Source organism: Ostrea edulis, chromosome 6, assembly GCF_947568905.1.
Source record: "Ostrea edulis chromosome 6, xbOstEdul1.1, whole genome shotgun sequence".
NCBI lineage: Eukaryota > Metazoa > Mollusca > Bivalvia > Ostreida > Ostreidae > Ostrea > Ostrea edulis.
The window spans coordinates 69,384,430-69,404,817 of NC_079169.1; the positions used below are offsets into that span (position 1 = coordinate 69,384,430).

Genomic DNA, 20,388 nt, shown 5'->3' on the forward strand with positions numbered 1-20,388 from the left:
CTGCTTTAGTGAACATCTGAGTCGTACTGGTCCTGCTATAGTGAACATCCTCGGCGTGCTTTGGGCGGTACGCATCCAAGTTCAAATTCAACTTTTTTGCATTTTGTGTATGACGTTTTCATGCAAGGAGCAGTACGTTTGTCATTTTTTTTAAAATAAAATTTTACTAAAATATTTTGCAATGGCATACAAAAAGTAATGATCTATCAAATAATATTTCCGCTTAAGAACACGTCACAACCAATGGAAACCCACACCTTCGTTTGTCACATACGTCCTCGTAAGATGAATCTTCACTGCAAGTATGAACGGTAGAAAATTGATCTCTAAGACTGAAAATACTGTTGATATGAGTAACCTGCATATCATACAGATCACCTTTCAAAGATGCAATAGATTTGATTTCGAACAAAAGCCAAAATCTTGCAGAATTGCAAAGAGGTACATATATCTCTTTTCCAATTAAGTCATTCTGGAATTTATTTACTCAATTTTTACAATAAATGAATATAACAAAAACGAATATTGTATCTTGTTTAATGTTTCTCTTGATAATTTTTCACTCATATAGAGAGGTCACCAAGACCGGTGAAGGGCTTCAAATTTAGGCCTTTATTGAACATTTTAAAAAAAATGTAATTTGATTTAAATTTTAAAAATCTTAATTTAAGCTCGGCGTTTATGGCCATTGAGCAATGAGGGTTCTTTAGCGTATCACACCTACTGTGTTACAGGACATCTGTTTTTAAGATCATCTCCGAGGACCCGTGGCATTCACACTTGATACTGACGTTTGGCGATGGAACTGTCACGATTTAGGTTTGTCGCGGCCGGGATACCCCGGCCTTCCGCATGCGGGGCGAACGCTCTAACCTCAAAAAAGAAGACATAAATAGATAAAACTTTTCTACTTATAGTGACCAGTTAAAGTGCTACCACATTCTAGTCAAAGTTTATTACAATTTGAGATTCATTGTCTTTCACAAATATGTTGTAAATCTGCTTGCCTCATCTTATTCATATCCAGATTGATCAAAATATGCAACGTGGGATAAAATTCATATCTTATAATTACAAATAATGATGCATGCAGTTTCAAAAAAAAAAGTTAATCAAAGCTCCAATGATTGACACGTCATAATATATAACTTTATGATAGCAAAAAAGTAATTCATGCGGTTTCCAAAAATATTCATTCAACTTCCTGTGAATGTCATCGATCGAACGATATTATAGCGTCACAATAAAAAGAAGTAGATATGAAATTTATTACTGATTTATAGATATTGATATGTTTTAGTTTGACAGCGTCCATTTGACATTGATGCAGGCATATCTTATATCTTTAAATAGCACGTATTTAAAAGCTCTTTACTTTAATCGTTTTAATTAGATACAGCTGAAGTAGAAGGATGGAAGAATGGTATTGGGTCTTGATAGTTGTTTGTGTGGTAGCTCAAGCTGCTGCACAGGGAATGAATGATATCGTGAATGAAGCGGTCAACAGTGTCTTCAGGGGTGTGGCGGACAGAGGAGGCTCACCTATGGCCAGATTTGGTCAGACATTAGCTGATTTTGGGGGTACAGCAGGGACCGGCCCTTCGCCTACTTTGGGACAAATTCCTGCAAGTAAGTATCGAATACGGAAGCGTATTAGTGCCACGTTTTTACTTTTTATTTTTTTCATATTTTACACTTTAATCTGTCAAATTTACACTTTAATCTGTAAATTTTACACTTTAATGTGTAAAATTTACAATTTAATCTGTAAATTTTATACTTTAATCTGTAAAATTTACACTTTAATCTGTAAAATTTACACTTTAATCTGTAAAATTCACACTTTAATCTGTAAATTTTACACTTTAATCCGTAAATGTTACACTTTAATCTGTAAAATTTATACTTTAATCTGTAAAATTCACACTTTAATTTGTAAATTTTACACTTTAATCTGTAAAATTTACACTTTAATCTGTAAATTTTACACTTTAATCTGTACAATTTACACTTTAATCTGTACAATTTACACTTTAATCTGTACAATTTACGTAAGTGTAAAATTTACAGATTAAAATATAAAATTTACAGATTAAAGTATAAAATTTACAGATTAAAGTGTAAATTTTACAGATTAAAGTGTAAAATTTACAGATTAAAGTGTAAATTTTACAGATTAAAGTGTATAATATAAAATATAAAAAGTAAAAATGTGGCACTAATACGCTTCCGTAATCGAAAGATATAGTTGATAATTGCCCATTCTAAAAGACTTTCTCGCTTGTTTATTGTTTGTTAGGTGAACTATGCATATCATAACTTTTTTTTATTGAGGATATATCTTATGACTGACACTATATTAAAATATATGGGAAGTATCCTGTTGTGGATCTTTTCAATCCATCATTTTGCAACACATAAAATAAAAGTAATAATAATAATAATAACAATAATAAAGATAAATCAAATTTATATATTAATAAATAAAAGTAAAGTTCATATTTCAGGATCATAACGGACTTGTGCGATCTCTGAACGCTTTTGTAAGATGTGCGATCTCTGAACGCTTTTGTAATATGTACGATCTCTGAACGCTTTTGTAATATTTGGATGGACCGTCATAACCACATATAATTACTTTCTTTTGTACATGCAAATTCTTGAATATATCCTTAAAAATTAGAGTTAAATGTTAAAATCAGTACAAATAAACAAATTCAAGTAGCCACCAGATTCTTTTCCAATAATAGCCATAAAGTGGCCCATAACACTAAAATATTATGTAATGGCTCATTAAAACACTTCGTATGAAGCATGGTATCGCCATCGAAAGAGTGATTCAAACTCTCTATTATTTTATATGAATACGAAAGCAAAGATAACGAACAGTGACCAATTTCATAACTCCTATAACAGTATAAGCAAAACAAAATAGAAAGTTGGGCAAACACGGACCCCTGGATATACCAGAGATGGGATCAGGTGATTAGGAGGAGTAAGCATCCCCTATCTTTTGTGATTTTTTCCAGAAAGATAAAATATGTGTTTTGTATGTAAATAAGAAATTTTAGATTCCAAATGTTGCTGTTATTTGATGCATGATTTGAATATTTAATATAACTTGCCTAAAATACTCAGATAGACGTTTTAATTTTTAAAATAAGAAATATTTATGGAAATTAAAATTGAAAACGTTATTTGTTGATATCCACAGATAAAATATTAAATTAAAATGTCTTTTAGAAAAAAAAAGATATATAGGACAAATGTATTTGAAAAAGAAATTGAAATGAAATGACCAATATTCAGAAGGATTGCGATTTTTCAAACTTTAACTAAACCTGATCGGAATTATTTTTCAAAAAAAAGTAATCATAGTGGAGATTGTATCAATAGAAGTACATTCCCTTCATGTAAAATGGTTTACAGATTAAATGAATTGATATTTTAAAAATAAATTTCTTCATGAAATGTGCATACAATTAAAGTAGGGGTCTAGTAGCGTGACGTCATGTCCGGATCGAACTCCAGTATTGGTTCACGTACTATTATTATTGGGTGGATTTATACTGTTTTTACATTTACCTTGATGTTTTTTAATTTAGTAAAATGAATACAATAACACTCCATCACTTATATTTAAGTAGACTATGGATCCAATCTTCTTTCCATTTTTTGTCATCTAATTCACACATAAAACCAGAGGTACATATTTGTTTAATTGATATACAGGCCGGGGTATTACATGTTAAAATTATCTGTAAATTAAAAAAAATTCATGATATGCAATCATGCACTTGTGGAATTAAATAAAACAATTCTGCATTTGTTATATATTTGTTATCTTGTTATATATTTGTTATCTTCTGTTATGTGAAAATCATCTTCAAAATGGTTATTTTGGCCCAAAAATGTAAATATAAATTGAGATGCTGTGAAAATATTATGCTGAGAAAGGGCAGATTTTTTAAATGTATTTTAACAAGCATTCATATATGAACATAATATGTGAGTTTGAATGAAAAATCACAAGTCAAATTTTTAAAATATTCATATTAGTGGTGTTGCAGTGCCGTATTTTTGACTGCCGAGGGCCTGTATTGAGTTCAATTTTGTACCACCATTATTAAAAAACATGAAACTATGTTAAAATTTCACTTTTAATTATTTAGTTAAACATATTTATTTCATATTTGAGGAAAAAAATTGCAGCGTCATACCTCAAACAAAATTTTATGGACATATTCTAGGACTTCTTCAATGAATTCTGATATTGCCGTTTGACAAATGGGGGTACACGTAATAAAAATACCATAATTTACTCATTATACTGACAACCCCCCATTTTTTTGTTTTTATCATACCCTGAAATGAACAATCTAAGTATCTAAACTCAAATTTTTGAGAAATCACAAGTAGGTCCAGGACTAGGGACCTACCTTAACAACAATTTGATTATTTTAGTTAGTTCTATAAATTTGGATCGGGATTGGTACTTTTTTCTTTGGTTGGGTTCAAATATAAATATATAGCGATCGTTCTGAAATTTGGTAATTTCATTTCAATTTCTTTTAAAATTATATTTGTCTAATGTATTTTTTTTAAAGATTTGTATTTTTCCCCATATTTAAATATGTTTAACAAAAAATCTTTATAATTTATATAAATATTTTTTATTTCAAAACGTCTGTGAATCTTCTTTGCCGGTTTTATCAAATATTTATAACATGCATCAAATCAGAACGAAATACAAGTGATCGTTTATGAAGGATTAGCTAAAACTACACTTTTTACACTATTAATGTACGTAATTGTTAAAAATTGTGGTCCAACATCATATCTGCGATGACATCAATTAGATTACAGGGCTTCCTCAAGATCTAAAGAATGCCTGTAGGTACTGGCTGTTATTGTTATCAAAATAGCTCTCTGGTTTAGCTCTAAACCACAGTTTCTGCAGATGTCACTCCACCTGAGATCTATTGTTCAATGTTTGATTGACAGACGGCTAACAGTTTGGGGGTGTTGACTTAAAGTTGGGTCTTTAATTGCTGGGATAAAATTTAGAAATTCATTTCAAAATTAAGGATCATCTCCCTCATGCTTAGCTCTTATCCTTGGACGAATTTGGCTCCATTTTGTGGCACTCTAGTTTTCCTTTTAGCTCTTACAAGTTTATTGTTTTTTCGAATTTCCAAAATTTCGGCTTGAGTATCACTGAAGAGATATTATTTGTCGAAATGTGCATCTCGCGCATCAAAATTGGTACAGTATAAATTTTAAATCTATGTGAGCTCGAAATTCATACTTATATATTTTATTGAAATATATATTAACGGCAAACTGACAACTCAACTTTATGACCAACGGGATGATTTCAGCTTCTACATCATCAACTTCCCATAGATGGAGCAATATTCTTTTATAACCTGCATATGGTGTTTATATCCACAACTGGTTCGATATGCAAGAGTTGTTCTCTGTATGATCAGTTTTTAAATTGAGGCAGCCTACTGAAAACAAGTTGATGCTACAGGGGTTTCAACAGTATCGTTTAAAGTCAGTATTTCACAAATCATATGGTCGTTATAACGATCTAGTTTTCCAATACAACCTATCATTGGGTCAAATGCTATCTGACGTGTTTCACATCGATTGTTAGGCCGTTCTTGGCACACTGATTTTGACTACGGATAACGTTTACCTCATCAAGATATAGGGATCATGGAGGGCGTAACTGGTCGACAGGGGATACTTAATCCTCCTAGGCACCTGACCTCACCTCTGGTATATCCAAGGGTTAGTGTTTGTCAAACTGTCTATTTTGTATTGCTTACAGGAGTTATGAGATTAAACACTATTAGTTTTCGTCATCTTTCATATTCCTATGCAAAACTTTCAGCCAGAATCACCCCACCCCGTAATTATGGTTTCAGTAAGTTTATGCAAATTGCAAGTTTTTAAAGTTGTATGCACACGAATTGAGCTGACAAGTTTCAAACTTTATTATTCCATTTTTATTGGTTACAATGTTTAACTAAAATATTTGTAATAATCAAACAAAATTTGAATATCAGTTTTTTTTTAGTTACAAGTGAGATACAGCACTCACAATTCTTTGTGATGTAAACAAGGCTCGTGCCATGTTTTTGTCAAATTTTTTGTGGAGAGTACGTAATCACAAAATCTTGACTTGTAAGGATGTGTTTTTGTTTACATATAGATTGCTGAATTGAAAATAGCATGTTTAAAACAAAATGAGATGTGCCAAACACTAGAAAATATCTAATTGTGTTAAGAATTAACATGTAAATTGAAAACAATCTGCTTTAAACGAAACTTTTAGTAGTATATTTAACTATGTAATCAAAAACATGCCATGAGCCTTGCTTACATGCAAGGTGAAGATAACGAACAGTGATCAATCTCATAACTCCTACAAGCAATACAAAATAGATAGTTGGGCAAACACGGACCCCTGGACACACCAGAGGTGGAATCAGGTGCCTAGAAGGAGTAGGCATCCCCTGTTGACCGGTCACACCCGCCGTGAGCCCCATATCCTGATCAGGTAAACGGAGTTATCCGCAGTCAAAATAACAAAGAACTGTGAGCTCTGTATCTCCCATGTACCTCATCAGCTGGCATTCAAATTTTTGCTGACCATTAGAAATACCTTAGTTAAGCATTCTAAAATTGGAAAAATAAAATTTGAAAATTTTCAGCTCAAATCGTGTCTATGTCCCTTTAACTTTTCTGCTGAAGTGATTCATGAACTCCGTTTTCAACTGTTTTAACACGATGTAATGAGAGACCAATGATCTTTCTTCATTGATCTGCGACTTTCAGATCGAGTCTTTGGTGGTGGAATAGCATCGATGCGAACAAGTGGTCGGGGATCAGGGGCAGCACGGGCGCTATATAGATTTTCTCAGAGTTATGCGCCAACTAACAATGTCCTTCTCAGTGACCGATCAACGTGGGCAGCAATGACTTCAAAGAGAATAGCCGAAAGGTTTGTATTCATTCCAAAGCAATTTTTACTATTTACGTCATAAAGGTAAGCAGAATTTGTGTTAAGGAATAAGTTTGTTTTGAAACAATGAAAAAGAAGAGTAATGCATGCGAAACCCCCTCTTGAATAATTCTCTGTAAGGTGCCAGGTCCCTTAATGTGTACAGCACAGATGGGGTACAGATATGTGATGGAAATCGTAGTACATAATGGTAGCTTAATATTTAATAGTCATTTCTTACAATATTGTAAGGCTTGCCTCTTATAATCCTCATCACACATAATCACAAGTCCTTTGTAGATCCAATGTTTATTTTCTTCACGTCAAACAATTCATATGGATACACAAAAACTACGTTGGTCCATGATTAAACAATGTAATCTTGGAACCACAACCCGTATAAAATCATAATCTTTCACAGGGTCTTATGAGTCGTGGGAGATAGCTCAAGATTTCAAAAGAATAAAAATAGCATTGTACAGTACAGGGAATTAACTCTGGGAAAGAGAAACTACATCTAGGAATTAATCAATACTACAGTTGTAATAATAATAATTTTAGGTTGTCGGGAATTGAATTGTCAGAAAATTAGATGTCAGGATTCTGCAGTTGTCAAGTTATTGTGATTTTTCCAAATATTAAATAGTTTCTTTATAATGACTATGATCTTTTCCACCTAAGTTTCTCTTTTGTTCTGAAATTCATGTGCTCGTGAAAGCTATCTATAAACTGAGCAGTTAGGAATTAGTCAATTAAATTACTCGAATTCCTGACAAAGAAATCTTTTCTCAACTCATGCGATAAAAAATGTTATCTCGCTACAGAAATGATATACAAAGTAATATTAATTGACTCAATAGAAATAATTGAATACCTTGTTTGGTTAATTTATTCAAATCGGTGCAGAATTCACTGCACTATATTTTGTTACCAAATAAGAAAGAAAATATATCCTTGGACGTGAACAAAATAGTTCAAACCATAGGACAGTTATTATAACAATAAAAGACTGAATCATAACTAAACCTTATCATCTATGTGTGTCTTAAGCTGGACCTTATGTTTATATTAAACAAGGAAAAACAATATTTGAACTAAAGCAATCAATGAACAATAATAAACCATGGCAATTCAACAGTAATATTATAACTTCCTACAATATACCTGCATGATATAGATAATATATAAAAAGGATTTAGATGAGATTTTATGGAGAAAAAATATGATTTAGTACTGGGGGTACCGAACAAGCTTACCAGAGTGCAGCACAAAGTCCGGAAATTGCTGACAGTTTTCAACGAGCATTTGGTCAATACTGTTTTGAGAGCCCTCGGTGTGATCGTTGGGATCCATACCGAAGGACAGACGGACAATGTAACAATTTGGATGAACCTTTACTTGGATCGTCGTTCACTCCCCAGCAGCGTGTCCTACCGGCGGCTTACGACAACTGTAAGTGTTATCATTTCGTACTCGTCCTACCGGTGGCTTACGACAACTGTAAGTGTTGTCATTTCCTACTCGTCCTACCGGCGGCTTACGACAATTGTAAGTATTATCATTTCGTACTCGTCCTACCGGCGGCTTACGACAACTGTAAGTATTATCATTTCGTACTCGTCCTACCGGCGGCTTACGACAACTGTAAGTGTTATCATTTCGTACTCGTCCTACCAGCGGCTTACGACAACTGTAAGTATTATCATTTCGTACTCGTCCTACCGGCGGCTTACGACAATTGTAAGTATTATCATTTCGTACTCGTCAATACAACGGACACATCTTCTGAATTTAAGAGTATTAAAATTGTGAATATACAATGTATGTGTACATGTATCTATTTTCGAGTATTCATAATCAAAGACAGTTGCACTTTACATGTAACTAAGAAGTCTACATTTATTATTGGTGGAGATAACGAACAGTGATCAATTTCATAACTGCTATAAGAAATACAAACATAAGAGCTGGGCGCAAACATGGACCCCCTAGATATACCAAATGTGGGATCACGTGCCTAGGAGGAGTAAGCATCCCTTGTCGACCGGTTACACCCGCCGTGAGCCTTATATCTTAATTAGGTAAATGGAGTAATCCGTAGTCAAAATCAGGGTGTAAAGAACGGCCTAGCAATTGGTATGAAACACGTCAGACAGCATTTGATCCAATGAAAAGTTGTATTGGAAAACTGGATCGTTATAACGACCATAGGATTTGAGAAATACTGGCTTTAAAAGAGAATGATAAAACCACTGTAGCATCAACATGTATGATTTTATGCTTCATTTTCAATCTTCGATGTCACTTACATTCCGTGTTGTAAATCATTTGAATTCATCACTGTCAACTAAGGCTCTAGAATCGTTTTAGAAATACCATTTGAAATCGTTACTGTCATCAAAGCATGTAGAATCCCTGTAGGATCCGTTTTGAAAATAGCAATTGAATTCATTGCTGTCATAGAAGCGCCTGTAATCCGTTCTTAACATCACATTTCTATTATTTACAGTCATTGCTGTGCTGAACATAGTCCCGTCTCTAAATTGATTTGGGTTTACTTACAGTTATCGACCGCCCTAGAGTCCGTTCTGTAATCCCCTTTAAACGTCTCCCCAGTGCTAGAACAGTCAGCAACAACATTCTCCAGCACACGTTTCGGGCTATGACACCTGTAAGTTCCACATTCTCGACGTATCTCACTCATCACGGACAGTTTATTGACCACGATATCATCTCCACTCCCACCGAAACTGGTAAATATTCTGCAAAATGAACAACCGTTATATCATCTAATTCTAAAAGAAAGAAGAAAGTGTTTCGAAATATTACTGGAATGTAATAGAAGTCAATAGTATTGCAAGATCAACTTGACTTGCACTGTAAAAGCCAACATATTAGATAGAGTTATCGACCCCTGTTTTATAGATGAATGGGAAGACGACTCCAAGATTTTAAAAAATGATGACAGCTTTTATCCATTAGCTGCAAGGTTTTACAAAACAAAACGAAAAAATCAAATAATTTTGTTTTAAAATGTTCTTGATAAATATTTCGAATTTTGAGTTACTTAGAACTATTCTATTGTACATGGGTGCGGAGAGCTTTCATTGATCGAATGTATCGTGCGTTACATAGATAACCTGTAGAGTAATTTTCAAACACTGACGTCTTCAGTATTTATGAATTTTAGCTGGAACCATGGAAAATCCAATATCAATTGGAGACTGCTGTTTTCCCGTAAGGTAAGATTCTTCATTGATATTTTACTTTTGGTTATAGTATACGTTAAAACACACCATTATCATCAACGAATCACTGGATAGTAATGCTAGTATGTCATCAACCAATAACAGGGCTGATGCTCTTTGCGATATATCATTAGTGACCATACACTGTGAAGATTACTTATTCGTCATCGTTTTTAGCTCACCTGAACCGAAGGTTCAAGTGAGCTTTTCTGATCACATTTTGTCCGTCGTCCGTCTGTCTGTCCGTCCGTCCGTCTGTCTGTCTGTAAACTTTTCACATTTTCGACTTCTTCTTCAGAACCACTGGGCCAATTTCAACCAAACATGGCCAAAAGCATCAATGGGTGAAGGGCTTTCAAGTTTGTTCAAATGAAGGGCCATGTCCCTTTCAAAGGGGAGATAATCACAAAAATGCAAAAATAGGGTGGGGTCACTTAAAAATCTTCTTCTCAAGAACCACTGGGCCAGAAGAGCTGAAATTAACCTGAAAGCTTCCTGACATAATGCAGATTTAAGATTGTTCAAACCATGGCTCCCGGGGATAGGATGGGGCCCCAAGGGGGATCAAAGTTTTACACACAAATATATAGGGAAAAACTTTAAAAATCTTCTTCTCAAGAACCACTAAGCCAGAAAAGCTGAGATTTACATGAAAGCTTCCTGACATAATGCAGATTGAAGTTTGTCCAAATCATGGGCCCCAGGTGTTCGATTGGGCCACAATAGGGGATCAAAGTTTTACATACAAATATATAGGAAAAATCTTTAAAAATCTTCTTCTCAAGAACCACTGAGCCAGAAAAGCTGATTTTTACATGAAAACCTTCTGACATAGTGCAAATTCAAGTTTGTTCAAATCATGGCCCCGGGGGTAGGATGGGGCCACAAAAGGGGGGATCAAAGTTTTACATACAAATATATAGGAAAAACTTTAAAAATCTTCTTCTCAAGAACCACTGAGCCAGAAAAGCTGATTTTCACATGAAAACTTTCTGACATAGTGTAGATTCAAGTTTGTTCAAATCATGGTCCCCGGGGGTAGGATGGGGCCACAAGGGAGATCAAAATTTTACATACAAATATATAGTTAAAATCTTCTTCTCAATAACCACTGAGCCAGAAAGGCTGATATTTACAAGAAAACTTTCTGACATAGTGCAGATTCAAGTTTGTTCAAATCATGGCCCCCGGGGGTAGGATGGGGCCACAAGTGGAGGGGGGTAAAAGTTTTACATACAAATATAGGAAAAAGCTTTAAAAATATTCTTCTCAAGAACCATTGGGCCAAAGAAGTTGACATTTACATGAAAGCTTTCTGACATAGTGCAGATTCAAGTTTGCAAAAATCTTGGCCTCCAGGGGTAGTTGGGGCCATAATAGGGACTAAGGTTTTGCATGCAAATATATATGGAAAGTCTTCAGATATGGGCCAAGGTGACTCAGGTGAGCGATGTGGCCCATGGGCCTCTTGTTACAACATGCATTGATGTAATTTACCATGATGAAATCCGGATTTCATAAATGCTCTGAAATGACTGTCCGGATTATAGTAGTCACTGTCGTTTTTGTCGGAATATCAAGACTTTCTTTACTCTTATGCGCTTGTCTTTTATAAGTGAGATGTACTTTTTAAGCTATTGCATGATATGAGGTTGTGCAGAATGATGCATACAATAATCAGGGCGGGGTTGACCGGTCAATAGGGGATGTTTACTCCTCTTACGTATCTGACCCGACCTCTGGTGTATCTTGAAGTCATTGTTTGTACTTCTCTTGATTTTGTATTCTTTATATGATTTATACGATGGATGACTGTTCGCTATCTTCACATGTTCATGCAGTCACAACATAACTAAATATCTACTTCCCGTATCTCTCTGTGTGTGATGTCCTTTTAGAATATTGATACCATGGACCATAAAAATACTTCAGAATGAATTTGAGTCGAATCTTGAACTTTGAAGTTTGGATTGTATTTTCCATATAACCTGTTCGATCATTTTCGGATTTATTTTTTAAAATACACTTCCTTCTGAAACTGCAATTTCGTTTTCAAACTCTGTCACTTGGTGGTAGATCTTTCACCTATATACATGTAATTCAATGCTATAGAATACATGTCGACCCAAATTAAACGTGAACTCTCGAAGAACATACCAACGTCAAATCTTAACTTGTTAGTGACATTACAGAAACATTCTATGCTTTGACAGAAAGTACGTTTGGACTTTGTACACAACATAACGCTATCAAACACGGATACAGACTAAGTTGGATAGAAAATTGAAGCTAATTCTGGATTTTAATCGATCCAAAAATAATATCTTTGTGGAAAACTACATGTATCTCTGTTTAAATTCGTAATTGACATAAAGGGTTCACAAAAACCTGTCCTATCACTTTGTCTATGAATGTACAGAATTTGTCAATACTATAATATCAATTTTGTGCGGGTCAAATTTACATGAACTGAAAAAAACTGCTCTTTCCGTAGGGTTCCTAGACGTGAAAAAATGGGGAGGGCTCTCTACGGTGTTAATGATCAGTATTATAAAACGATAAGATAACGAACATTGATCAAACTCACAAATACCACTATGAACAGAAACTTTCAAAACTTAGTCACTTTACAGTAAATATTCCTTCCTTCTGATATAGTGAGCAGATAAAACCAGATGCTTGTTTCGAGATTTACGTGGAACAGCCGGATCCATTCTTTCCACCGGGTCAGAACTGCATGAACATCGTACGTCGTACAGGTGCACCACCTTTAAAATGTGAAAATGGTAGGGAATATTGACATTGCTTGTGATATTTTCCTTCTGAATAGCTTAGCACATTTTATGACATTGTATCAATTGTAAGAACTGGGGGGGGGGGGTAGAATGTAACAGTGTAACAAGTTCCCAAGCTTTTTGTTTTTAATTTGCAGTGCATGTAAGAATCATGCAAATGACTGTGATTCAATGATCAAAAGGTTTCCTGTAATTGTTTTTTTTCAAAATAGTTCATTCTCATCTGCTCTAGTATCACAGATTCAGCGATGGTGTATAATATGGTCCTAGCGCATGAGAAATGCACAATATTGTATCATATACATTTTGCTATTTGAAATACAATGAATACAATTTGTATACAAAGCATGGGAAATTTTCAAATATTTTGCGAAATTGGTATATAAAAAGTCATAATTATTTCCATGGTGCGAGCTTGCAGTACAATGAAACACAAAACAATTATTTACTGCTTCTTTCATGATATATGAAGTATATTGACCAATATTGTGTGATTCCTTAGTGAACTGTAACGTGAATATTTATGGCTATTATGTATGTGTCCGCATACAAATGACTGTCAACCATCTTAATGTTTGTGCTTTTCTTCTTTAGGTGTCCGGCAACAAATAAACCAGAGAACGTCCTTTGTAGACGGCTCTGCGATCTACGGTTCTGATTCCATTCTTGAGAGGGACTTGAGGTTACTTGGTAAGCAGTACAGTGTCTGCATGAACGTAAAAGAATACACTTTTATCACATTTACAAAAGAATAAAACTTGCATACTTTATATTTCATGTTCAACCAGCATAAATGAAATTATGTGTTCCTTCTAGGCACCTGATCCCACCTCTGATATATCCAGGAGTCCGTGTTTGCCAAACTCTCTATTTTGTATTGCCTATAGGAGTTTAGAGATTTATCACTTTTCGTTATCTACGCCTTTCTGAAATACAAATAATGTTGACTGAATTGCAGCTTTGTTTTGCTTTTACTAGTAGCTATGAAAACAAATTATCTATGTATAATGCACATTTATGCCAAATGAACTTAAACATGCTAAGTACAATAACAAAACTGTGATACCAAAATATCCCACAACCAAAGCAGTGGAAACAAAGTTCAAAATGCCCGTTATTATTCAACTCAGTGATATAGTGACTGAAGGGGAGGAAGTGGGGATTTGTTTTAGCTCACGCCGAAAATCCTCGGGGCCGAAAGGTTCATGTTAATATCCAATAAGGCAGATGCGCGGACACACTAAAGACTAAAAAAACCCAGATCCCATATGCATGTACATACAAATGTATAGTTATCAAAATAGTAAATGCATTTACAGTAGATCACGTAAATCCAATTATTGTAGACCTGAGGATGTTCAGACATAGAAGCTACTCTCCTTGCCATGTCATATTGTATATACCTTATTCCTCTGACAAATTGAATAAGACACCAGTTGAATTAATAACCTTTTATTAATTAGTGATTAATGTAAACATCTCCAAGGCATTTCTTGGTCTTGGCTTTTAGACAATGAGTAAAATTTATGTAAATTAGCTGATTGTTAATTACAACAATAATTTTACATTGGAAATATTATTTGTGCATTGATACCAAATGATAAAGGTCGATAACACATAATTGCTTGAAATATAAATGAATCAAATATCCATATGTGCAAATTCACTCTTTCAGGTACACTTCAAATTGAATATCAAATAATGTCAAATTGACAGATTTAGTGTACAAAAACAGGAACAACATGCGCATTCTTCCACAAAACGAAAATGAACACATGCTCCATATGTGTACATTGAAACCACCTCCACCATGTGGGGGAAGCGGTTAGTTCCTCCAGCCTAGCCAATGCCACATATCATTTAAATAATTTTTATGACTAATGAAGATTTGGATGCACATCTATCCCAATTGTCTTAAGGTAATCCATCCCTCTAGAATTATAAGTTCTATCTTAGATTTGATTGTTGATTCTTCAAATAATATATCTTAGAATCAAATACAAATGATAAAATAAGTATGTTGCGGTATTAATAAATCTTTTATCAATTAACACATATATACATGTTGTCCGTCAGAAAATTGCAATTTCCCTTAAACAGCATTATCATATTTTCACAAAAAACTGGTTAAAACGATATAATATTATTCAGGATATGGGGCTCACGGCGGGTGTCACCGGAAGATAGGGGATGCTTACTCCTCCTAGGCACCTGATCCCACCCCTGGTATGTCCAGGATCCGTGTTTGCCCAGCTGTCTATTTTGTATTACTTATAGGAGTTATGAGATTGATCACTGTTCGTTATCTTCGCCTTTCATTCATAACAATTCATGAAACTGTTTCTTTTAAAATATACAAAATGTTTGTGAAAAATAAAGGAAATCTATCACATAATGGACATGATAAATAATTTAACGAAAACAGAGTTATTATCCTTGGAATCAATATTTTGAAGCATATAATTGATGATTGAAATATAACATAGACTTTTGAAATATCTTATGGTTAACAAGACTTTTTACAATAACTTGAAAAAGACTCCAACAAAATCCATGTTGCTGTCATGCATAAATCTTATGAAATCATTGACTTTGGGAAATTTTATGGTGTCACAGGAGGGTGGAACTATGTTAAATTGTTCAATTACTGCACAAATTGCATTAAAAATAAATTCGTATCCTGCTCTAGACGAATGAACACCATCGCTTTCAAAGAGTAATTCATCATTGGAATTTATATCTTGATATTTAATGTATCCTCCTCCACCTCTTTAACAACAATGGAGCTGTTCAACCTTTTCAAAGATTTGTTCATGACTTTGACATTTACTGAATATCTCCATTCCCTTGTTGTTGTTTTTCTAGTCAACTTTTCCGTGGTGACGCGATTATCTCTTTTTCAAAAAGGAAGTATTCTAACAACAAAGCCAGTACATGAAAGAATTTCCGGAAATAACCATTCTAGAGTTCATTAAAAGTACAACTCAATTTTTGCTTGATACTAAAATATATGGATTTATTTTTAAATCAATGAATCTTATCATATACATAAATGTACCCATTCTGGTAAAACGGAAAGTTGGAATCATTATGGCTTACATTGTCTTCATTTTTGTAGTTAGAAGTGTTGTAAAAATATTAATTGATTATTTTGTCATATTTAGATCAAGGGAAGCTTAAAGAAGACTCTCAAAATCTGCTTCCACCGCATCCAAATGGATGCCCAGCGGAAGTCATGACCAACTATCACTGTTTCATCGCAGGTATGTTTAGCACATCTTTGAAATCAATTTTGTTTGTTCTATTCAAATGTCTATCACATAAACGTTTACGAAATTGCTGGATGGTATCAGTTTTTAACGTATACAATGTCATTGTATATGAATGACTCGTCGAATTGAAAAGAATTTAAACAAATCATCTTTGTTGACTGTATTACACATGTGTCATATTTAATATGTTATCATTTACAACTGACAGCTCAACTTTATGTAGCAATATTTCATCAATTTTGGCTCTCAACTGATTTGATACATAAGAGCTTGTTCTGTATATGATCAGTTTTTAAATCGATGTAGGCTACGGACTAATTTGATGTTATATTGTTTCAAAAATCTCGTTTAAAATAAGCATTTTGCAAATTCTATATTCGTTATAACGATATAATCTACAAATATAATCTGTCATTGGGTCAAACTGCTGTCTGACGTGCTTCATACCAATTGTTAGGTCGTTCTTTAGATATAAGTTTTGACTAAGGATTACTGTTCAGCTAATCAAAATATAAGGCTAACGGCGGATGTGAATGGTACAACAGGGAGTGCTTACTTCTCCTAGACATCTGATACCACTTTCTGGGGGTCCGTGTTGAACCTTATCTAAAACATTATTCTTCACATGAATTATTAGTTCGATCACTGTTCGTTAAATTAACTTTTACACCAGGCAAATACATCAATCCATTTCCAAAAGTGATTTGCTGAATTCAAATAGGCTAATCCCGACAATCTTATGAATATACAGTTTAGACAAAATATCGATACTAATTTGATTTCAGGGTTTGAAGGTTCAACATCGTTTGAATGGATTTGTAAGGTGGTCTTTACTAAATAGAAACACGAATATTCATCTTTACGTTTGAATAAGTTTAAACTGTAAGCTGTCCTTCACCTTCGATCATTGACCGGTTGAAGTACGATACGTACATTGTACACTTGTCAAGTACAACATAGATATCTTTCTCAGAATAGAGCAATCCTAGGCACCTGATCCCACCTCTGGTGTGTCCAGGGGTCCGTGTTTGCCCAACTATCTATTTTATATTGCTTGTAGGAGTTATGAGATTGATCACTGTTCGTTATCTTTACCTTGCATTCCAGCCATTAGTCATTATTTCTGCCATGGATCTCTTGATTGCTTTAGATTTAATCTTCGAAAAATGCTTTTGTTAATAGGAGATAACAGACCTAGCGAAACACCGACATTAACCGTTATGCACATCACGTGGCTAAGACGCCACAATTTAATTGCTGACGCACTGAGGCACGCCACAGGCATTACGGACGATGAAACTCTTTTCCAGGAAGCGAAAAGAATAGTGATAGCACAGCTTCAACATGTTACATACAACGAATTTTTACCCGGTGTACTTGACGATAAACATATGAATAAATTCAGTCTACGATCAACTCCAGTAGGACATGCTGAAATTTACAACCGCTCAATCGACCCAAGGACAATTAATGCATTTGGCGTGGCAGCTTATCGTATGGGTCATAGCTTCGTCAGAAATTCTATCGGCCATGATAGAGGATTTGGAAATGACCAAGAATTTCCGGTGAACCAGCACTTTGAGCGTCCCGACCTTATGTTTAATAATGGGTATGAATTCATGGCTCGGTGGATGTCAAGAGAGCCGAAATCTAGGTCAGACAGATTCTTGGTTGATGGAATCAGAAACAGATTGTTCGAATCCCCGCCAATGAATGGAACGCACAGATCGGAAACATTATCTTTCGATTTGGGAGCATTGAACATTCAGAGAGGTCGAGATCACGGTATTCCCTCCTACAATGCTTACAGACAATTTTGTGGATTCTACAGAGCTAAATTCTTTGCAGCTGTCAAGGGTGGACTAGAGTTTCATTCTCCAGAAGTAGTCGCTGCACTTCAGCGAACATATAGGTCAGCTTCTCGGATCAGCGAATCGTTTTAAACATATGACCTGATCATTTTATTTAAAAGTTTATTTTTAAAAGAATTGATGTTACTATGTTACAAACAGTAAAAATTAGATCAGTAAGAATTGAACCCTGAACTCGATAAAAGAATTGCTGTTTTTGTCTTTTGACATATGTTTTTGAAAGAGAATTGAAGTTTAGATACGATATACAGTATAAATCAAGTCAGTAATAAATTGAAAAATGTTACATTGAATTGAAATCGTTGTCCTTTGACAGGCACGTGGATGACATTGATCTCTTTGCTGGCGGTATGTCTGAGACTCCTCATCCAGGGAGCATCCTAGGACCAACATTCCAGTGTATCATCGCTCACCAGTTCAGTCTCTATAAACACGGTGACCGTTTCTGGTACGAACGAACCTTCCCAGAAAATCCAGTGGCGGCATTCACCTCTGGTAAATTCACCAACAAAATTAAATTCAAAGTTAGATTAAGAATAATATCTAGGTTGTAAATTCTGTCAACCAAGAAAGTTCCTAGCCTACTACATTAGTTTTACATATATACATCATGTGATAAAATAATGAGGTCATCAGATTTTGTCACCCAGATTAAAGTACTTTTAACTTGCCTTTTTAGCTGAATTAGCACAGATAAAGCAAACAACATACTCCAAGATCCTGTGTTCAGTTGTGAAGAATATAGGAGTAAGGCACTCTTTCCAACCCAATTTGATGTTACGACCTAATATCCCAGGGTGAGCTCTCTCTCTCTCTCTCTCTCTCTCTCTCTCTCTCTCTCGTTGGAATTAGAGTTGATTTCAGTAACTCTATTTTAAAATCAACTTTGTTGCGCAGGAAACTTATTTTTATGATTGAATCTTTTCGAAAAGCATTGTAGCAAATTCGAAAGATCTGCAAAATTGCTTTAAAACTGTTTTACAGGAAGAATACTAATTCCTCTAGGTGAATCATCTGTACTTGTAAAGCTGAAGCTCAAAATTGTAATAACATAACGGTATAATTGTCCACTGTTTTCATTTTGGACTGTTTGACCACTGCAGTTTTTAGCGCGCCATACAACAGATTTTGACTTCAGTTGAATATGGTTCATTATATTGATACCATACTTACCGTAACATTTAGATTTTTTCAATTGGTAATGTTTTCAGTCTATGTCAAAGCATTTCAATCTTAAGGAGGTACTCTACATAACCTTAATGGCTGACTTCCTTTTAAAACATGAATTAGATATAGATATCAGCAATATTTGTCTATTCATTACAAATACCATTGCCTAGCTGAATAACTCAGTAAGTTGACACTTAATACATCGACTGCTGAACTGTAGATCGCGGGTTCGAATTCAACTGGGGTTTTAATCTTTTTTTTTTATTGCTTTCTACTAAAATCAACTTTTCGACTAAATAAAGTAAATTTGAAAGTTTTCAATTTCAAAATACTGTTGCACATATCCTCCACTTTTCATCCATATCGAATTTCTCTAAATCGGAAAATTATGACCTCTTTCTTCTGTTTACAGCAATGCTCCAGTATCTTGTCATTTACTCTTGCAAGACAGTCCGCTCGGGTTCGACATCACACCATTTGCAGAAAAGCTTTTACGATTAGGCGGTCGTCGACGTCGAGATCCATTTGCATTGAGACCTAGTCCATTGAATCCAAGCATGCGCGGAATAATGCAACTGGAAGATCCGAGATCTGACAGGGATCATTTTCTGCCTCCCATGAATGCAGAGAGATTTCTTTGGACAGGAAGGAGAAAGACTTCATACTAGTACTCGATTGAAATAGTACTTTGTACAGAATTGAAGATTCGGATAGATAAAAAAAAAGTCATTTTATTAAAGCATGTTATTTCAATAGAACAGAACGATAACACGTATTGGCAGTCTTTGTCATGGCTTTACTTATTAAAATCATAATTCCAATTCAACGACAATGTTCATATCAATACAAAACCTCAGTACGTATATCAAATAATGAAATGCATGATATACAACGAATTTTGGATAGTTATGCTGTAGCATCAATAGTCCATGCATGTTTTGGTCAATCAATCAATAGTTCACTCAATATTTTCAACCAATCAATCAATATTTCAATCCACTAATGCAAGGTGAAGAT

At 34.5% G+C, this 20,388-nt stretch overlaps 1 protein-coding gene across 1 annotated transcript; it reads left to right on the forward strand.

The window, feature by feature from the left end:
• Positions 1–1,391: 1,391 nt before the first annotated feature.
• On the forward strand, positions 1,392–20,197 carry LOC125648477 (peroxidase-like protein). Its single transcript, XM_048875582.2, has 12 exons — positions 1,392–1,629; positions 6,850–7,015; positions 8,247–8,467; positions 9,580–9,768; positions 10,206–10,257; positions 12,922–13,049; positions 13,653–13,748; positions 16,223–16,321; positions 17,513–18,242; positions 18,518–18,696; positions 18,881–18,998; positions 19,784–20,197. The coding sequence occupies exons 1-12, from the start codon at positions 1,413–1,415 to the stop codon at positions 20,037–20,039; spliced, it is 2,451 nt and encodes an 816-aa protein (XP_048731539.2). The 5' UTR covers positions 1,392–1,412; the 3' UTR covers positions 20,040–20,197.
• The last annotated feature ends 191 nt before the right edge of the window (positions 20,198–20,388 follow it).

Coding starts and splice junctions, on each gene's coding strand:
- LOC125648477 (XM_048875582.2), top strand. CDS start 1,413: ATGGAAGAATGGTATTGGGTCTTGATAGTTGTTTGTGTGGTAGCTCAA. Junction 7,016..8,246: donor TCAAAGAGAATAGCCGAAAG/GTTTGTATTCAT, acceptor AATATGATTTAG/TACTGGGGGTACCGAACAAG. Junction 9,769..10,205: donor CTCCACTCCCACCGAAACTG/GTAAATATTCTG, acceptor TATGAATTTTAG/CTGGAACCATGGAAAATCCA.